The sequence below is a fragment of the Ananas comosus genome, linkage group 5 (assembly GCF_001540865.1).
Source record: "Ananas comosus cultivar F153 linkage group 5, ASM154086v1, whole genome shotgun sequence".
Taxonomy (NCBI): domain Eukaryota; kingdom Viridiplantae; phylum Streptophyta; class Magnoliopsida; order Poales; family Bromeliaceae; genus Ananas; species Ananas comosus.
The window spans coordinates 2,189,105-2,210,375 of record NC_033625.1 but is presented as its reverse complement, the minus strand read 5'-3'; the positions used below and the strand labels follow the sequence as shown (position 1 = coordinate 2,210,375).

At 34.3% G+C, this 21,271-nt stretch overlaps 2 protein-coding genes across 2 annotated transcripts; one reads left to right on the top strand and one right to left on the bottom strand.

Moving 5' to 3' along the window:
* On the top strand, positions 6,985 to 13,272 carry LOC109710476 (polyadenylate-binding protein-interacting protein 11-like). The gene is made up of 10 exons (XM_020233079.1): positions 6,985 to 7,813; positions 7,996 to 8,106; positions 8,267 to 8,311; positions 10,167 to 10,239; positions 10,347 to 10,459; positions 10,762 to 10,821; positions 12,023 to 12,070; positions 12,171 to 12,239; positions 12,705 to 12,766; positions 12,855 to 13,272. The coding sequence occupies exons 1-10, from the start codon at positions 7,487 to 7,489 to the stop codon at positions 12,910 to 12,912; spliced, it is 966 nt and encodes a 321-aa protein (XP_020088668.1). The 5' UTR covers positions 6,985 to 7,486; the 3' UTR covers positions 12,913 to 13,272.
* On the bottom strand, positions 14,803 to 18,382 carry LOC109710477 (14-3-3-like protein D). Its single transcript, XM_020233080.1, has 6 exons — positions 18,130 to 18,382; positions 17,721 to 18,027; positions 17,557 to 17,644; positions 15,760 to 15,869; positions 15,529 to 15,677; positions 14,803 to 15,238 (listed from the first exon to the last, which is right to left on the bottom strand). Exons 1-6 carry the CDS (start codon positions 18,191 to 18,193, stop codon positions 15,189 to 15,191), a joined length of 768 nt encoding a protein of 255 aa, XP_020088669.1. The 5' UTR covers positions 18,194 to 18,382; the 3' UTR covers positions 14,803 to 15,188.

Sequence of the window (21,271 nt, the reverse complement as noted above, 5' to 3'; positions counted from 1 at the left end):
AAATTTTTAAAAATTAGAGCCGTTCATATATATACATATTACTTCACTGGTGCTTTTTGCTTTTATTTCGGATAGGTTATATATGCTACTAGTCATCAAACTCCTTGTGACAATAACATGTAGTTCGCATAAGCTCTGTATATTTTTATCTTCGAATTTTTCATCCAAAGCAGTTCAGTTACAAGCCCGGTCCTGGGTCGTAACTTTTCGGATAGGTTAAAAACTTGATTCTTTCTCTGGGCCGTAACTTTCTACAAAGAATTATTCTCCTATATATGTGGGCACAATTCATGCGTATTGGGGGATAAAAAAAGAAAAAAGAATAAGGGAAAAGCAAAGCCATTGATGCCGCAACACAGCAGTTGCAACAGGAGGCAGGGGACGACGACGACGACGACGACGACGAAGCCTCGTGGCGTTTCGAGCGTGGGTGGCATTGAAAAAGATAGAAGAAAAAAAAAAGAAAAAAAAAAAGGCGAGAAAAGCACTACGGTCACGAAAGAGGTGCTTATAGTTATAGCTCATTCCTTGCATTGATGAATAATTAAGTGGCTCTTTAGCTTTGCGTACCGTGTGAGTTCCTGATAACTCCCACGAACTATTTTTTCCGTGACTTATCGTATTTAAGATAGTTAATTAAGAACTTGATAGTTAGTATTCGAGATCTAAGCAATATTTTAAAACTCGGATCCGACTCAATCCATAAAACCATACGTGCTTAAAACTCACTGTGATTCACTCAGATCGGTGGTTTGACTAGTGAACCGGTGAGCCGGTCGATCTTATAAGAACTTGTAGAATTCTTCCTTATTTTATATTTTAATAATTAATTTAAAATGTGCATTAGGTTTTTTTTTAATATTTTGCACTCTACAGTTTACATATATTTCTAATTATGTATAATATGATTATATTAAAAAAATATATAATATACTATACTTAGGATATATTTTTTTATTATATATAGTATGAAAAAAAATTTTATTTATAACGTTATGCTACGTTATCTCACTAATTGGTTGAACTACTGGTTGAATCGGTGACTCATGATTCGGCAATATTTTTGGATCAAAAATAAATTTAAATTTTAAAATAATAGTTTTAATTTTGAAGTCGAGTTGTTTTACATTTCTATTTGAGATTATTTTTTAAATAATACAATAAACAGTTAGCTTACTATCTTTTTCTCCAATAAAAAAAAATCTTTATAAAAAAAACTTATATATCCCTTCAGAATAGAAATATTGCATATTTATCCTCTTCAAATCTTAAAATATTATAATATATTTGTCTAAATTTTTAAAACTTACTGGCATATTTTGGAACCAGTCTAAGATAGTATAATGACCATTTTATCCCTACAGAAACTAATAGTGATAATATCCAATCGGGGTATAAATATCAAGCTTCATTCCTTTTCTAACTTAAGTAAGGCCACTTGATATTCCATTCTGTTTTTTTATTTGAAATGATTTTTTGAATCATTAAAAGGAATAAATATGTAATAATAATATATAATTTGGTTGAGATATATTTTCATAGTTTTTTTTTTTTAAAAAAAAGGGGGAATAAATCAAGAAGTGTAAGGAACCGTATAAGGAACACGAGCTCGGCACGTAGATTCCCAACAAGCTTGTGTATAGTGTAAGAACTAAGAAATGAGCTTCTTATGCTTCTTTTCTAAGGCTTCTTCCGAGCTCAATTTATCTAAGTATTGTACCATCGTGTCAAACTTCTGAAGCATCTTTTCTATTTTCAAAAATAGTAAGTTAACAAGATGTTAATTCTTCTAAGATTAGTATTTTCTATTCTGAAGGCGACCCATAAATGAATTTTGCTGTCGTGTATAATGAAAATTAGATCGACCACGCATGTTACACAAGTCGAGAAAGTAACCGATGATAATACAAACTTAACGACCTCGTGAAACTAAAGGGAGCTTGAGGATGGGGTATTATACCATACGAACGTTGGATTTGGCACAAAAATTACTTAGCGAACACAAAATTTAAAGCTTGGTAAAATAGTTGTAATCATCATTTAAACTTAAAAAGATCAAAAACCTTTTAGGATGAAACTTAGTACACCTGTTTGATGTACCAGGACCGTTAGATTATTGTCGACTCAATTGCGCATTAATGTATGACCAGTAAATGGTCTCTTTACTGGATAACAACATTTGAATAATTATCTTACAATTAATTACTGTTTAATGGATTTATTACACTCATAATAAATAAATTATTGTTCATCGAATTTTCCTCGTTATAACTTCTTATATAATATAAAGTGGCTATTCACTGTGGGAGTGAGCACCGTTTGTTTCAGAGGTTTAGTTAAAACTGAAGAAAAATAAAACATGTAAATATATGAACTGACGAATACAAAAATCTAATTTTATTTGATTGGTTTATTCAGTTTAAATAAAAAGAACTCCTTAGGCTAATATACATACATAATTGCTAGAACTATGACTAATCTTATTTATTAGAATTTTTGATATAGTAATAATACTGGTTAATCTATCCAACTGTTTAATAATTATCTTACAATCTAATAACGGCTAGTAACAATCAAACTAATTTACCAACTTGGTTTGGTTAGGTTCATTTGATTGATTCAATTCGCGCCCAAATCGAAATAAAATTGATCAAAATTAGTTTATTAAATCCGGCACCTCCGTTCAAGCCAAACTAATGCTTGCTCTAATTTACCAAGGCCTAATTTGTAATGCAGTGGCTAATAAAATCGCTTTTATATTTACCAAGGCCTAATTTGTAATGCAGTGGCTAATAAAATCGCTTTTATATTTGTGAAAGGATTAAATTTTAAAAATCGCATGCAATTTTGCTCCTCCAATACTGGAACGAAGTATAAATCCAAATATCATCATCTTTTTTCTTTTTTTTTTTTGAAAAGTTGAATTTGAAGAACAAGTGCCACATTGAAATTTGAAAGTCTTAGTTAGTTAATTTGCATTTAATCCGCGAATTATTCGCGTAATCTTTAATATACGAATTAAACGGGCGTCCTGTATTTTTTTGAAAAATTCGAAAAAAAACGCGATTTCTTCGTTAAAAATAATTATTCGCGAATTATTTGCGATTCGCGAATAATTCGCCCAAAAAATCGGCGATGGCGGTTGCGGACTAGCGGCCGAGGGTAGCGTCGTCGCCGCTCCCGCTGCGGATCCCATCTCGCCTCCGCCGAAAAGCGAAAGTTAAACAGTAAAAATATCGGGGCTCATGAGATGCATGGTGGTGCGCGGTCCCGAGGCCATTTCCACCTCATGGACCGCCTGAGGGGGAGGTCCACAGTGGACCTCCCCTTCTCTCTCTCTCTCTCTCTCTCTCTCTCTCTCTCTATATATATATATATATATTATTTTATTTTTATATAGAAATATTTATATAATATTTTATTTATAAATTTGTAATTATTTATTTATATTTTTAAATATATAAATATTAATTTAATTAAGTATGAGATAAATCTTTAATCTTAATTAGTTTTTGATATTTTTTACTCATTTGTATTATACNATTATATAAATAAATAAATAAATAAATAAATAAATAAATAATAAATAAATAAATAAATATAATTTTATTTATAAATATATATTTATATAGTATTTTATTTATATATAGAAATATTATTATATAATATTTTATTTATAAATTTGTAATTATTTATTTATATTTTTAAATATATAAATTTTATATATTATTAATATATTTTATTATTAATATTATTATATGTTTAATATATAGCCGAATTTTTGATCTCGAATTTTTAATTGGTGAACGTATAATATCCGTAAAAATCACGTATCTAAATAATTATCGAATCTGTTTTTTAGCCGTATTTTTTAACGAATTTAAAAATTAAAAAATAAATTTTATCCCTATTATATGCGTATCGAATTTTTGCCGAATCAGAATTAACTAACTATGTTTGAAACTCCGTCTCCAACGGTTCCCCCGTCCAACCCTTCAACGTTTTCGCGACGCTGCGCGGAATCTGAATACGTCGGTGACCGTTGGATTTGATCAGATGGACACGTGTCGTCCGTCCATTGCGACCGTTTCACTTAAAAACAATAAGAAGCGTACTAACTAGGCAACCACTCGCAGGTTTTAATACCCAAAAAGAGTCCACGCCTCTCTCTCTCTCCTTTTGCCCTCTTCTAACGATAGGATTTTTTTTTTTTAAAAAAACAAAATAAAAAAGTAATGTAGAACACAATTGTAGGGGGCACCAAAGGTGCTTTTGACCTGATCAAGTCCAACCTCCACCCTGATTTTCTCTGTTCTACAACAACTTTTCTTTTGAAACTCAAAAACAGTAGTTTTTAATCCTTTTCTGAGAATAAAAAGGCATAAATAATAGGTTTATTTTCTATATCAGAAATTTTTGATAAGTCCGACTGGGTTGCTTCTAATAGTACACAACGCTTGGTGCTAATAAGTTTCTCACCGTTAGATTTATCTTTTTGATCATTTTTATTCGTTAGATTATACTACTCAATCAAACATCTACTTAATTCTAGGAATCATTATTATTTTACCCGCACATTCCTTCATTCTAGGGTCGAAAATTTAATAGTAACAATGACTTGGTACTTTAAAAACATTCCAGTCTTTATATATATATATATATATATATAGAGTTTTGCTAGAATACTATCGGCAGTAAATGAGTCGTTTTACTACCGATTTGTTTTTGATGATAGAGCTTCCAAATTGACGATCGACTCCGTTGAACATGATCTATACCACTTGAAGTATTTAGAAATCAAATTTCAAATCTTTTCGACATCATTTGCCTAATGATCAAAGGGTTTCAAAATTTGTAATTTTAATGGTCGATAAGAAGCGTTTTCTCGTTTAACGGTGTAAAGATATCCAAATCAATTGAATTTTTGTTAGAAAATTCTTTAAACTATTTAAAACAAGATCTATACTCTTGATCTTGATTACAAGACTCCTATCATCATTTTTTAAAGAGTATTCATTTTCAAACATTCATTTTTCTGTTCACTTGATGGATAAAAGAACAATATCGAAAGTGCGTGAAATTTGATTTCTAGGTAGTTTAAATAGTTTAGATCATATTTAATGGAGCTGATCGTCAATTTGGAAGCTCTATCATCGAAAACAAATCGGTAGTAAAACGGCTCGTTTACTACCGATAGTATTCTAGTTCAACTCTAGATATATATATATATATATGTGTGTGTGTATGTGTAGAGTTACTATGCTATCGGAAGTATAGAGCATCTGATGCTTTAAACTCTTTTACCATTGGATCAAAAATTATATGGTTGGGATGATTACGGTCCCCCTAGGATTGAGTAGTACCTCTAGGGTTGAGTAGTCCCCACAAGTTAATAGTATTAATCCAAATGTTAGAAATGATCAAAGAGATTAATCTAAGTGCCAAAAAATCGGAAGTATCATATCTTTTATGCTTCTGATAGCATAGTAGCTCTACTATATATGTATATATACACACACACAGTGTCGGTATAGTTTCTATTTGCTAGAATATTTGGTGAGGATATATATATATTTTTTTGAAAGAAAGGTAGCATGCTATCCGCTTCGTTTACTTCATTTAAAAATAAACTAAGCTGGAAATGCGAATCAACTATGATTCGAACTTAGGTCGCAGGTACCAACCACCAAGCCCTTTTGCCACTTGCGCTAGGAACGGTTGGTTTGGTGAGGATACTAATTGATGTATTGGATAGACAGAGTTTTAGTCATCTTGTTCGGCTTGAGAAGCTTTAAAGCCATGAAACATATTTGAAAACTCAGAGGTCTCAAATGTCGCGATGAAATGGAGATGCATATGATAGGATACACCGTGATATTTCTAAATCCGAGTCTGTTCTATCCCAGCCTCGCAAGAAGAATTAGATATTTCTATTCCTACAGAATTATTTGGATCAATTGAATTAAATTGTACAAAAGTGTCTTCTTTATGAAACTTTATTGTTTCATATCACTTTGAAAGTTTGAAAGTCAAATGAACATTTACTTTGAAAATATAAGATCTATATATCGACCAAAAATACTTCCTCGGGGTAGTTCAAAATTGATTCATTTACGGATCGAAGACAAGTGGTTGTTGGACCCAACATTTTTTTTTTTTTTTTTGTCTTTTCAAGTTTTCCTGAATCCAACCAGACCAAATCTCTTGCACACACCTAACCCGATTAAATTCCTCTTATTCCATCTATAATGATCTCTCCACACTTATTACATGGCTAACTAAAAATAACTATACTGAACTGTAGAGACAAACTCCTAAACCTAACATCATCACCTATAATTGGAATAAAATTACTTAATTACTCTTTTTAGATTTTTTTTTGTTTCTATGAAAGACCATTTCAATAATTCCGAGTAGATCAAATTCAGACAGTAATGATAACTATTTTGTTAAGTGTTTTTTTTTTTTTTTTTTTTTTTTTTTTTTTGAGAGAGAGATAGATAACACGCTACCCGTTTCGTTTATTTCATTTAGAAATATACTTAGCTAGAAATGAGAATCAATTAGGATTTGAATTTGGGTCTCGAATACCAACCATTAAGTTCTTTGTCACTTGTTAAGTGTTGATAATCATTTAGACGTTGTTAGAAGAAAAATATATATTTAAAATATAACACAAATTTGTGCCACAAATATTAGCAATTTTAACCGAGTTTTTTTTTTCTTTTGAACCCGCGTAAAACTCGGCACGTGCACTAGGTACAAATGGCTTTCACCACCACTCGTTGTTCCACTTCCACCCGAGTGAAACCTCCTCACACGCGTATTTTGTGGGTGCACCCAACAACCCAAAGAAAAAAAATAAAAGAAAAAAGAAAAAGAAAAAGAAAACACTACACACGCGTGCAAAACTAACCACCTCTGCTGACCGAAGCTTACGCACTCTCTCTCTCTCTCTCTCTCTCTCCTCTTTCTCTTTTTATCTCTCTCTCTCTCTCTCTCTATTCCCCAAAGCTCCTTTTTCGTAGCACACCCACACCTCCCCCATTCTATTCTATTCCTCCATTAAAATCTCCTCTCTCTCTCTCTCTCTCTCTCTCTCTACGCACACAGCGAGGAGAGGAGGCGTGAAGAGGAAACTAAGAAGTGAAACCCTTCTCCATCTCTATATCTAAAGATCGAACCTTTGATGTAGAGAGAGAGAGAAATGGAGGAACCTTTCTATATATAACCCCTTCGCCCTTTTTCCGCTTCATCGCGCCTTTTGCTCTCCCCTCTCTCTCTCTCTCTCTCTCTCTCTCTCTCTCCTGTCTCATCATCGAATTCCCCGTCGCATCCCCTATTCGCCCCTTTCCGAAATTGGTACTGCACAGTGGGTGAGGCGAGAGTGATCGCTTGGAGCCTCAGCTTCCCGTTTTTGGATCAAATTTCCTATTTTTTCGGCCCTTTTCCGATCGAATTGGGGGGTTAGGGATCGCGATCGCGCATGGCTGCGGTGGCGGAGAACGCGATCGGGCCGGCGCCTGCGGCGGCGGCGGCGGCGGCGGCGGCGGCGGGGGAGTCGGAGTACCAGAGGGACGTGAGGAACCTCGTCGATCTCCTCTCCAAATTGAACCCCTCGGCGAAGGAGTTCGTGCCTTCGTACTGTGCGAGCGGCGGGGCGAAGCCCAATGCGACGCTCTCCGCCGATGCGCCCGTTTTCGTGGCGTCGATCGATTATTATAATAACAATAGTAATTACCAGGTTTCTAGTGGTGGCAGTAATAAGGACTCCAGCAGCGATGGATCGAGTAGCAGTCTCCAGAATCAGAGAGTAATCGCCTTTGATCTTTAGTAATTCGATGCTTTTAGGGTTCTAGGATTTAGTAGTTTCCAAACATTTGATTGTTTATGTGATGAATTTTATGCTTCGGTGCAATTTAAAGAGGAAAGTTTGGTGCTTTTGCCAATTCCAGATGAGTAAGATCGAGTGTGTTTTATCTGTTGTTGTTGCAGAGGAGAAATGGATACAACCGTGGGAGGAGAAGAATGAATGATAGAGCGCGACGAGCCGAGAGAGAAGAGAGCATTCGGCGAACCGTATACGTGTCGGATATTGATCAGCATGTGAGCCTACTAAAAGAAGAAAATTTTGATCTATCCTCATTGCCTTCTCGCGTTCTTGTCGTTATTTTGATTCCAATATGCGAAGATTATCTTTTTTTACATTGTTGTGCTTTGTTTGTCATGATTATCTAACCGGCTGATCTGTTAATCTGGATATCAGGTGACTGAAGAGAAGCTTGCTGAAATCTTTTCTACCTGTGGGCAAGTAAGTTTCTCACACTGGTATATACTAGACATTAACTGATCGGAATCCGACAAATTTACAGAGGGAGACTTTGATTAGATAATTTAGATCGATTCCGTCGTTTTGATATAGAAATTTATTTCTATATTTAGTTGATATTGCCTTATTAATTATCCTTGCGAAGTTGCCTGCTTGTTTTGATTGTTTTTCAGTTGTAGATGTTGCTAGAATCATTATTGGAAAGCCTTTCTTTGTATGTCTTTGTTGGCGTTCAGGTTGCTTCGGTGAAGTGCAAATTGATATGCTACTCTATGCACCACCTTGTGCATAAATAGCATGTAGTTGTAAGAGAGAGAGGTGGAGGGAGAGAGGGAGGAAAAAGGGTGAGGGAAACCTATCAATACTATCACTGCGTTTTCTTTTCTGAGAGTGTAAAAAACCAACAAAAAAACATATAGAACGACTTTTATGGTTAGCCTGTGAGTTTCGAGGTTAAAGATGTTTAACCTCGTCAGCCATACGACGTTTTATTCTGCATGATGTTGAAAATTATGTTAATTTTACGGAAATTTTTCACTCAAATCATTGATAATATAACTTACTATTACCATCATTTGCATGTTCTTCTAGCTAAAAATGGTGCTTTGGCATTAATGTAAATTAATAGTTTGCTTTAGGAAGGATTTGCTGTGCCTGAAGTTCATCAACTCAAGGGAAAATGCTTCTTTAGTGCATTAACTAGTCATGCAAAACAAAGTTTGTTTATCTTTATACATGGAGATGATTGATGTCTCCATAAGATGTGACTTTTTGTCTTTTTCATTACCTGTTGAGGCTCAGATAGAAGATATGCTTGCTTTTACATCTATCTGGGCAGAATAGTTTTGATGCTATTATTATTATTATATGCATCGTCATGGTTGTTTCAGATGACTTGGTAGTTGATATTGTGGGATACTTAACTAAAATGCTGGGAATCATCCCCTTTTGGGAATGTAATGTGATACAGCATATTGTCCCTTAAGCTATGAATATGCTACCAAACAACTTGTAGCCTCATTTACCTTATATTGTTACTCTAGGAGATGAGTTTGATTTGCATCTAATTTAAATGCATCTTGGAAGTTGTTTCATGCTTTGTCATATGTTACCTAAATAGTGGCGCAATTCCTAAATCTTCAGCTGGAAAGGTCCTTGGCATTTTTGGAACGGTTTGTCTTCAGCCACGCTTTAGCTATGTAGAAGATAGCTACTGATTCTTATAGTAGGTTTCATTGACAGTTCAAAAGCTGTCAGACAAGTGTATGCCAAATTTGTGTCTTAAGTTTGGCAAAGCTTGTACAAGCTAAGATGATAAGCGGCCAACTAGTGGCATTTAAAATGTTATGTGTAGCTAGAGAGAGCAAAGAGGGTTTATCTGTTGTGTATTATTTTTTGAAAGGGATCTGTGTGTATTATTAGGTGTTATAAGTGCCTTATGTATATAAGACATGGAAGGAAATGGTAACTTTTAGGTTCTTGCTAAAAGTTTAAAATTTTATGACTTCTCACCACAGCCTATTGACGATCTCGAGTAGTTGGGAAGTTTATGGAACAAGCTCTTTTCCAAGAATGAGTAGCACTTGGTGTGAGTTTTCTTTCAATTATATCCTCGAAATGCTTGTGGTGTGTTCTCAAGATATTTTCTTTTCTTTCCTTGTTATATGAAACTCTTGTTTGGCATCTGATCCATACATCACGTTCTTATATTGATTGATTATGGACATTTACTCGGATTTTGTGCCATAATATCACAGAGCAATGGGATATTAATTTTATTCCTCCATAAGCAATTGTTCTCCATTAACACCTTTTTTTTCTTTTTTTTGCTGCCAAGGTTGTGGATTGCCGAGTTTGTGGAGATCCTCACTCAGTTCTACGTTTTGCCTTCATTGAATTTTCTGATGAAGGTAGTAATTTCATTTATAGATGCTAGCATCCAAAATTTCTTGTACAGCATTTATAGTCTTTTATGTACATGCAATATCACCAACTTAATTTTTGTTCTTTATCACAGATGGTGCAAGGGCAGCATTAAATCTTGGTGGGACCATGCTAGGCTTCTATCCTGTCAGAGTCTTACCGTCAAAGACTGCGATCTTGCCTGTTAACCCTAAGTTTCTCCCGCGGGTTAGTTTGTATTTTTACTATCCACTTTAGTGCCTGTTTGGCCTGGTTTCTAGAATATCTTCTCTACTCGGAGAAGCAACATTTATTATTTGCCAAACAAAAAGCAACATTTATATACTTGCCAAACAAAAACCAACATTTATATATTTGCCAAACAAAAAGCAACATTTATATATTTGCCAAACAAAAAGTGTATAGCCTTTACAATGGCAGAAAGCTAAAATGAAATTTTGGGGCCCAACAGCCACTTCTCCTTTTGTCAATCACTTTATTCACTATTTTATTGTTTGTGGCTTCTACAGTCGGAGGATGAAAAGGAAATGGTTGTGAGAACAGTTTATTGCACTAACATAGATAAGAAGGTATGCTCATTTCTCATGCGTGTTTACTATTTATTATTCAATAACGATATTACGATAGAATGGCAATTAGCCAAGTTTGTGGTTGGGACCTGACCTCATCAAGGTCAGAAGATGTTGACTATGGACTGATAATGTTCACCTTGTTTCAAGTTTTAGCTGATACTAAAAGGTTGCAGTTGAAACAGATCACTTAAAATTGATCCGAAACTACCTATAATTTGAAGTTACAATCTAAAATAGTAGAATTTCGTATTGAAACTATCTGAAATTGTCTATAATTATCTGAAATTTCCCAAAATTCAATAAATAAAGTGAAAATTTTCATGTTGGTAGTTTGGCTGAAGTTGACACCTAGCTAGCTGAATGAAACAGTTGAAGTTCCTAATGTTTTGGTTGCTTCTGGGAAGAATTGACTTGACTGTCGCCTTGGGCACGCTGGCCTGGCACTTACACATAAAACACAATATTTAAATTGTTGATGGATAAACAATTTAAGTGAATCTATTTTACGTTATTCTAATAGATGAAATACAAGACACCAGGAACTGAGGCGTAATGTACCAACTCTTTTGTCGGCAATATTTAGCTATCAAAGATAATGCTTCATTGGAGTCTAGTTCTTTTATTGGCAATTGCGCCAGATGAATTGCAAAAATGACTGTGATGGCCTACTAGTCATTTTAGGCTTTTCATACTCTTTACGATACTCAGCATTCAGCATGTCAGTACTCTTAGCTAATCTGAAACAGATGATATTAAAGTGGCTCCCAGCACTCAATAAGACTACTACAAAGCCTTTAGTCCAACACTTGGTTTTGGTCAGATATATGGTTCTTATTCCTTCATTCAGTTCTATTTTGTTGACTCTTTTGTCAAATCAAGTACTGTCATTCCTTCTCTTTACACATCAATTTCATTTTGTCCCCTCATCTCAAGGCTCCTAGCTGAATAAAGTAAGTCCTCACCATAAACCTTTCAACTATTGAATCCACACATATCAATGACCTAAATAGTAATGTATAATAATCAAATAGTACTCAATTAATTAATTCTTTTCTTAACTTCTCTTCGTCTTTATTATTAACTCCAAACATGTGCTCTATGTCACCGAACAATGTTTCATACGCTTAGAAAGCCAATCATATTTTGATATTTTACTTAGCTCGTATCTTTTATTGACATTCTTTTCATGCCTGCGCAGATCACCCAAGCAGAGGTGAAGTTTTTTTTCGAATCAATGTGCGGTGAGGTAGGTGAACTGCTTCATGCGTTAATCTTTTGACATATTGCATCAATCAATTTAGTTTTATGTAGTTTCTTCGCTCGTTAACAAAGAGTTTTCTTAACAGGTTTCTCGTCTGAGGCTGCTTGGGGATAATGTGCACTCCACAAGCATTGCATTTATTGAATTTGTTCGAGTAAGTATAATCCTCTTGGTTTCTACCACTGTTGTGGTTTTAGCTTTCAAAAAGCTAGCTAGTTTTCTTTTGAAGTCCAAGTTATCAAATTAAGTTAAATTGCCGAGTTGCTGGTCCTTTTCATTAGTAATATTTTATACTTAATGATATGACATGATTAGAGGCTCCTCATATGAAGGGGGGATTTTTTAAAAAAATAAATAAATACAATGGTCACTGAGTTGAAAGTGTACTAGTCCAAGTGAATCAATTGTGTTCTGGCAAGCCATTATAATGCATGGAAACAGGTCTCTATTTCTTTTGATTAATCTGTCCACCTACCAAATGATTCATCCATCAAATATACAGCACCTTGTGAACATACAAAATGACGAATGTTCTTTCAAATACTTACAATTTATTAGTCACCTTTGATGAATTCCAGGTTTTAACCTTTTCTTTTCCATTTTATTTTATTAATGATAGGCAGAAAGTGCTATTGGAGCTCTGAACTGCAGCGGCTTGCTTCTTGGTGCTCTTCCTGTCAGGTATCACCCATTACCTTCATCTCTGAAAATGTGTGCTTAAATCATGATGGCTGGTTTCATGCTCATTTCGCTCTTTGGATCAAAACAGGGTGAGCCCTTCAAAGACTCCGGTGAGGCCGCGAGTACCTCGCACCGCATCTCACTAACTCCTTTTCAACTAAACCGGCCTTAGTCCGATCCATGCGAGACTTTCTATAGAGGGCTGATAAATTATTGCTATTATGTGCATTAAGAATTTGTCAGCAGAGAGCATTTTCTATCATCCAATTTAGAGACAATCTTCCTACTAGAGTCTATAACTTTTAAGTAAGACCCATCTGAACCTTTACCGTCAACCTTCTTGTCGCTTTCATTTGTTTGTTTTTGGATGGAACCATCAAGTGTGTTTAACTTTTCGGCACAAATAATCTGTCTTATCTTTTTTTTTTTTTGTTTTTTTGTTGGGTAAGGAGTTATCCAAACTGAGCTAATTTGTTAATTATGCAAAACTTAATTGTTCAGTATTACTCTTTTTCTTGTTTTTCTTTTTTCTTTTTTTTTCTGGGTGTTGTCCATATATGATCGACCTGACTAGCAATCGGCACGGATTATAATGCCTCAAACTTGATAATTTGGGTCAGATTTGGATAGCTCGTCTGGTTTATTCTGCATCTTTTTTTCCTACTGTCGTAGAACAATGGCAGGGTTTTACGCAGTTTCGATTTTAGTGAAGCTTTTAGACATCTTTCTGGTGATAGTAGACATATCTAACAATTTAATCCTTTAAATGAAACATTACTAGGCATATATCGGCATCTCAACTTTCACTCATAAGCTTTATTTCACTTAGAGCATCAAAATGCAAAAATTGCAATGTAGCTTACTGCACTGAGAAAAGATAACTCTATGTTCCACTCGGGTTTCTTTGTTTCTGCTGAATTCATGAGTCGAAGTTGCTGAGAACAAGAAACTTGTTCTCTGCAGGTTACATATTTGAAGGGCGTGTATCTTGCTGGCAATTTTGTGAATCTTGCTGGCTATTTTATGAAGGGTACATACCGATCAGGGTTTGCAACTCTAACATGAGCCTACTGGGCTTTCTATTTTTTTTTTGAGGAAAGTTAGCATGCTACCCACTTGATATCCAGTTATCCCAAAAGACCATCACGTCATCCCCTAGATCCCAAAAGACCATCACGTCATCCCCTAGATACATAGACTGAATACCCTCCAAGACTGTCGTTATTAGAAATTTACTAAAAACACATTGTATGAATAAGTGATTTACTGTTTTCTCTTCCATTCCACATAATATTTTAAGCCTCCTAAGTTTACGGGCACGTGTGTCTCTCGTACCTCCGTCGTTCAAAGCCGCATATGTCGACTTCACGGTGAAACTTTCATGAGAACTCCATCGCCAAATCACTTCATACTGGGCTTTATGTTAATACTAAGTTGCAACGAGTCTACCAAACTTCTTGAACCCTAGATGTATTAATATTATTTTTGGCTTTACTGAACAATTTATTTTAAAAAAATAATGAAATAAAAGTTGATAAGGTGTCCATGTAAAGAATGATATAGTTGAGGGACCTATTATAAAAATGGTCTATAGTAGAGGGGCTCACAAAAACAGTAGACTTTCCAGGGTATAGGTAATAACTTATCCCAAAGACAAGGTGGGCTTTTATAATTAACCAGAAACGAACAAATGCTATCTCACCTAAATCGGCCCAATAAACTAGCCTGCGGTCCATTACAACATTAAGAGGTGTGTAAATGGGCCGGTTCAGGCTCGTACACCCATAAGTGCCTACTCGCTCATGTGCATTTGATTCGGCCCAAGCTAGGCTGCGGTGTGCTTTACTATTATACGACTCCGATGACAAGCCTATTGTTCTTGGATAGAATTTCAAATATCTAATAGGCGAAAATGAATGAGTAATCCAGATATTGTTTGGGTACAAGTTCTCGATAAACAAGCACCTTAATGCTTCTCTAGATTTCCACCACTTTTGAAATATATATATATATATTTTTTCTTCTGATCTCAAAAGTATCAAAAATGGTGATATTTAAAAAGGCAGTACAAAAATTACACCTTTCCCAAGGATTGCTGTCGAACTCAATATTCAAAATGAAGAGCTCCGTAAAAATTTAAAAATAATAGAATTAAGCTAGGTGAAGGGATGGAAAATTTTGATTTGATGATCAATAAACAGGAATTCTTTCTAAATTTTTATTGAAGAAACCTGAAGGTAAAACCAGCATATGAGCATCTTTAGCATTCCTGCCCTTGCTGCAGGGGTCCCATAGCTGCTCCCTGCTTCAAATTTAGTCACTGCAAATAGCAATGAAAGAAAAAGTCAAAGGATGGAGAAATAATAATATATAAAAGTGAGGATTGACATAAATCTTCCCTTCAATTTGGTAATAGAGTAAGCTAAGCGGCTTGAATTCCGTTAATTTTTACTGTTCTCTCCCGGTTATCTCCTGGCGCGTTCAAAGTAAGAATATGTCAGTTAGAATACCATAACCATTAAAGGCTTCTAAACGTCGAAGGTAAGAGCGAAACATGACCGCGATAAGATAAAAAAGAGCATTCTTGAGCAGTTAAACCCCCCAATATCCTACCAAACTTCCTGAAGAGATAAATTAACAAACTTATGGAAGGCTCTACCTCGATAAACATAAGCCCTTAGAAATGAAGATACTAGCTACTCAATAAGGCAGTGATGCATTTATCAAGCAATAACCAATTTTACAGCCAGATTCACAATTACCTCCGTCGTCAGAGTGTTCAGAGGTCCACAACTCATAATTATCCCTCAAAAGTTGCAAGATCAATTTGCTATCACTGTTAGATTCCTTATTTAGAGTTTCAAGCCCAGAAAAACCTTGGTCAAATGTATGCTTGGCAAGAAGGCGGGCCCTGAGAAACAAGCATGAGCATATAGAGCTACTGGGATGAAGAGTATGCATTGTAAGTTGTAGTCGTAGTCGGTCACGGTTACCTTTCTGGTGACTTCATAATCTCATAATGGAAAACAGAGAAGTTTAGTGCCAGCCCCATTCGAATTGGGTCTGCGGGAAGGAGATCTTCCTCTGCTGTAGTAGTAGCAGTCTGCTAGCATGTCAACAATATTAGAAAACTGAATTGTGTAATTTAAAAGCTTTTTGATATTCTCTGGGATACTTTTCAAAGCCATCTTGCACTTTTACATGCCAACCATGAATGTCGACAACTGTATATCAGATAATAGTAGTTTCTTGCTCTTTAGACACAAAAGTACCAAAGTATAATAGAGAAAGTAACATTTGCTGAACAGAAACAAAAGAGAAATATTGCAAACGAAATTCTTAGAAGATGATTCAGTAGCAACTAATGTGTGAAGAGAACCTAGAAAAGTTAATATAAAGCGTCACAATAGAAAGCAATAAAATGGTTCTAAATGGTTCTGCAGCTCTAGAATTAATCTGAACTCAGGCATCACCATAGAAAGGTATAAGAGGCAAGGTAGTGTACTTTCAAAGTACAAATAATACAAGTAATAAATTTCTGCATTAGAAATTATAATAATTAATGAACAAGATCCAATAAACTAGCAGTAAAAAGACAATAAGAGCTCATTGTTTCTGATATACTTAGCTGTCAAAATGATTACAAGGAATAAAAACTAATCAAACAACACTAAAAAAGGTTTTATTTACATTTAATTATGATGGTTAAATGTTATACAACAAGCAAACATATATTAAAGTATGATTTAGTATATATATATATTCTCGTTTTCGATCTTAGGATGTTCAAATCAATGATTCACAGCGTTAAATATGATCTAGGATATATGAAGTTTTTAAGAATAAAATTTTAATTTTTTTTCAACATTATTAACTTAATAAGTAAATCATGTCAAAATGAATAGTTGAAATTGAACAATCTTTAAAATTTGAGAATAGAACTTTTAAATTCAAGATCAAGTATGTTGATCTTAATCTAGATAATTTAAAATATTTTCTATCAAAATTTGAATAAATTTAGATTCTTCTACACCTCTAAACTACAAACTCACCATACTTAGTCATTAAAAATTGGCAATTTTGAAATGATTTGATCATAAAGTAAAGAAAACATATAAAATTCTATTCCTAAACACTTCAAATATCCTAGATCATCTTTAAGTATGGATCATTAATTTAACATTCTAAGATTGAAAGCAAGACTATAGTACCTAAAATGAGTTGATCATAAAGTAAAGAAAAAAATAAAAAATTTTATTTCAAACAATTTTAAATATTCTAAATCAGTTTTAACAGTATGAATCATTGATATGAGCATTCTAATGTTGAGAACAAGACTATAGTACCGGAGCCCCACTACCTGCTAGACATTATAGCGAGCCAACTCTCTCTCTCTTCTGCTCTTCTCTCCCTCCTCTCTCTCTCTCTCTCATATACTTATATATATATATGAGTCCGGCTACTATACTATTATTAGTACGATCGTCCTCGTACTGCATAAGTTCATACGATGATAACTAACGAATCAAAGATCTATACGAACTATCTTCATTGTGATTACTCTGCCTAGCGACCGTCCCGTCAATATGCAGACAGCAATTAATTTGTAGTGTCCATCCTGGTCAATAGAGCGTTTTCGATGATAGAGCTTCCGAATCGACGATCCACACCGTTAAAAGTTATCAAGAGCATTAACACATACAGATTTTGAGGCTACTGCTCAGATCAACTACAAAGAATTAACACATACAGATTTTGAAAAGCAAAAGTTAGAAAATGTGTTGACATACCTGATAAGCTTGAAGAGACTGAGAAGCAGCCTCTCTCCTCTCGTCCCCAATTTTGAACTCCGCCAAGTAGCGATAGTAATCTCCCTTCCTGCAACAAGATCAAAAGACTAAAACCCTGCGAAATCAACCAAATCCAAACAAAAGAGATCTCGGATTTATCTCACAATTTGTGATAGAACACTGAGGACTCCGCGCCCGAAGAAGATGGGAGAATATGCTCATCTACTATAGTCAAAGCATCATTACAGAGCCTGGAGATATCTGATTCCACTCTCTGCCTAAAATCTCTGATCCTTTTCACTTGCTGCTCGTTCCCCTTCGCCTCCTCTGTTTGCTCGGTCAAGGAGAGGATCCTCCACGACGCTCTCCGCGATCCGAGCGCGTTCTTGTATCCAAGGGAGAGCAGGTTCCTCTCCTCCACCGTGAGCTCCGGGCTGAGCTTCACCACATTCTTCATCGCCTCGACCACATCTGCGGTTCGAAACAACACAAAGGCGTCATCGAGAAGCCCTAACCCTAGATCCGATGGGAGACGAGAAAAACCCTGGGAGGCAGGGTTCGGATCGAGCGTACCGTCGTGGCGCCCGGATTTCTCCGCGAGCTTGGCGATGTAGACTAATCTCTCGCGCGACGCCATTGGAGATCGGATCCGAGCTTTCGCTTGGGCCACTCTCGCTAGGTTTAGGGTTTGAGAGCGCGATAGAGGGACAGGGCAGAGGGGAAAGAAGAAGACGAAGAGGGGAGAGGAGAGAGTGGGGAGGGGGGAAATGAGGCGAAAAGTTCGGTTCCGTGCGGATATTTATAGGATTTGAGAAGGGGATTGCGGTTGCTTGCTGTTGAAACCGCACCTGTGATCTTTATCTATATCTGTGCAATTTCAAAAAGTGCATGAATAATCCAATTTTGTAAATTATTATTTTTTATTATTATAAAAATAAGATATAAATGAACCGTAATTATCTAAATATACGGTTACGGAAAATATAAGATGTTATTTTGCATAAAGATTTTTTTTTTTTTGGTTTTGTAGTTTAGTGTTTAAAAATTACATAGATATATCTCAGGAGAATGTTCTTTCCCTTTATTTTCTCATTAAATGATTTTACGTTTATTTTGAGAAATTGATCGGCACAAATTTAATGCTAAGAACATTTTGATGGTTCGAAAAAGAAAAAACCTATAGTATACTTTTTTTTTTCGTTTTTCGATAAAATCGTATAACCAAATTATTATAAAACTGTATAGAACATTTCTTCTATTTTTCGGATAAAACTACATAACAAAATTATTATTATAGTCTACAAAATATGATATTTAAAAGTAAATAAAATATGTTTCATATTGCTCTTTTTTATTTTTGTACATCATGCTCTCCACAATTTCAATATGAGCCTTTAATTGACCAGTAACTTTTAGGTCGAAAGGTATAGAACTTACTGAAGTTTTAAATTATTAACTATTTTGATTTAACCACTTAATTTTTTAAAATTTTAATTTTACTATCTTTTTTTAAATTTGTTTGATTTTAGTTACTCAACAAAACTTACACTTCAAAATTTGAATGTATTATTTATCTTTATAATTTTAGTCAGCATACTTCATATGATTCGATCAACTCTTACGAGCAGAAAATAATAAATTAAAAAATTAGAAAGAATATATATATATATATATATATATATATATATAGAGAGAGAGAGAGAGAGAGAGAGAGAGAGAGAGAGAGAGAGAGAGAGCTAGGTTGGTATACTGTCGGTAGTACGGAGGCTTCCTTGCTACCAAGTTGTTTTAAATAATGCGGCTTCCAAATTGACGATCGATTTAGTTAGACTTGATCTACACAATTGAAAGTATTTGGAAACTAAATTTCATAATTTTTCGACATCATTTGGCTAGTGATCAAAATGTCTCAAAATTGACAATTTTAATGATAAATTTGATGTGTTTGTAAATTTAACGGTGTAAAACAATCTAAATTTGATAAAATTTTTATAGAATATTCTTTTCACTATTTAGAATAAGATTAGTATCTCTCAATTTAAATTCAAGTCTTTTATCATTATTTTTTATGAGATTTTTATTTTCAGCCGTTCATTTTTAGACTATCGTTTGATAAATAAATGATGTCGAAAAATTATGAAATTTAGTTTCCAAATATTTTCAATAGTGTAGATCAAGTCTAACGGAACCGATCATCGATTTGGAAGCCACATAATCGAAAACAACTTAGTAGCACGGAGGCTTCCGTGCTACCGGTCTACCGGATAGTATACCAGCCAGACTCTCTCTCTCTCTCTCTCTCTCTCTCTCTCTCTCTCTCCTATATATATATATATATATAGGGTTCGGCTACTATACTATTATGAGTACGATCGCTCTCGTACTTATAAGTTGTTTTCGATGATAGAGCTTCCGAATTGACGATCCACACCGTTAAAAGTTATTCACACCATTTAACCTTCTAGAGATCAAATTTTATAATTTTTCGACATCATTTACTTTACAATGAAGATGTCACAAATTTGACAATTTTTAACGGCCGGTATGGGATACTTGCTAATTTAACGGTGTAAAAAATCAGAATTTGTTAAATTTTCGATAGAAAATTCTATTCACTACATAGATAAAGATCAATAACTTCGATCTTGAATTGAATGATCCGATCATCCTTTTCTAGGACGTCGTTTGATTTTGACTGTTCATTTTATGCCCACTTGATGGACTTTATTATGATTTCGAAAATTTACGAAATTTATTTTTTAGAAGTTTCAAATACTCTAGATCATATTTAACGGAGTGGATCGTCGATTCGGAAGTTTCATTATTGAAAACAACTTATGAGTACGAGGACTCCAATACTCATAATAGTATAGTAGCCATGGCCTATGACCTATATATATATATATATATANTCAGTATCTTTGATCTTAAATTCAAGTTTTTTATCATTATTTTTTATGAGATTTTTATTTTCAGTCATTCATTTTTAGACTAATTTAATAGGTAAATGATGCCGAAAAATTATAAAATTTAGTTTTAAAATACTTTCAATAGAGTAGATCAAGTCTAACGGAGCCAATCGTTGATCTGGAAGCTACATCATTGAAAACAACTTGGTAACAAGGAGGCCTCCGTGCTACTGATAGTATATTAGTCTAACTCTCTCTCTCTCTCTCTCTCTCTCTATATATATATATATATAAAGGAAATGATTTTTTTTTAAATCTTACTCATTAGATTTTGATGTACTTGTTGAAATTTTATATATAAACGAGTCTTTATAAAATTGAGTTGGGCTTTTTATTTAGGTTGAGCTAAAAATCAAATAATATAAATTTATTATTTATATATATAATTATTTATTTATATATATAAATATAAAATATATGTATTCGAGCTGTTATCGAGCCGAACACGAGTGAGTATCCCCGGCTCGTGTTTGGCTCTTTTATTAAACGAGCTGAAAATTCAACTGGTGTTCAACTCGTTTACTAATCGAGCGATTCGATAGCGAGCTCATTTCGAGCCAAACACAAACTGGCTCATGAACTGCGAACTGGATTGCCACTTCTACTCGCAATTATAAATTTATTAAAATAATTAACTTAAAATTTGAAGTTAAAATATGATTGACTAATTCAAATCAACTAAATTAAAAAGTTGAATAATAAAATTAAAATTTTGAAAGGGTGAATAGCCAATTCAAAGTGTTTCA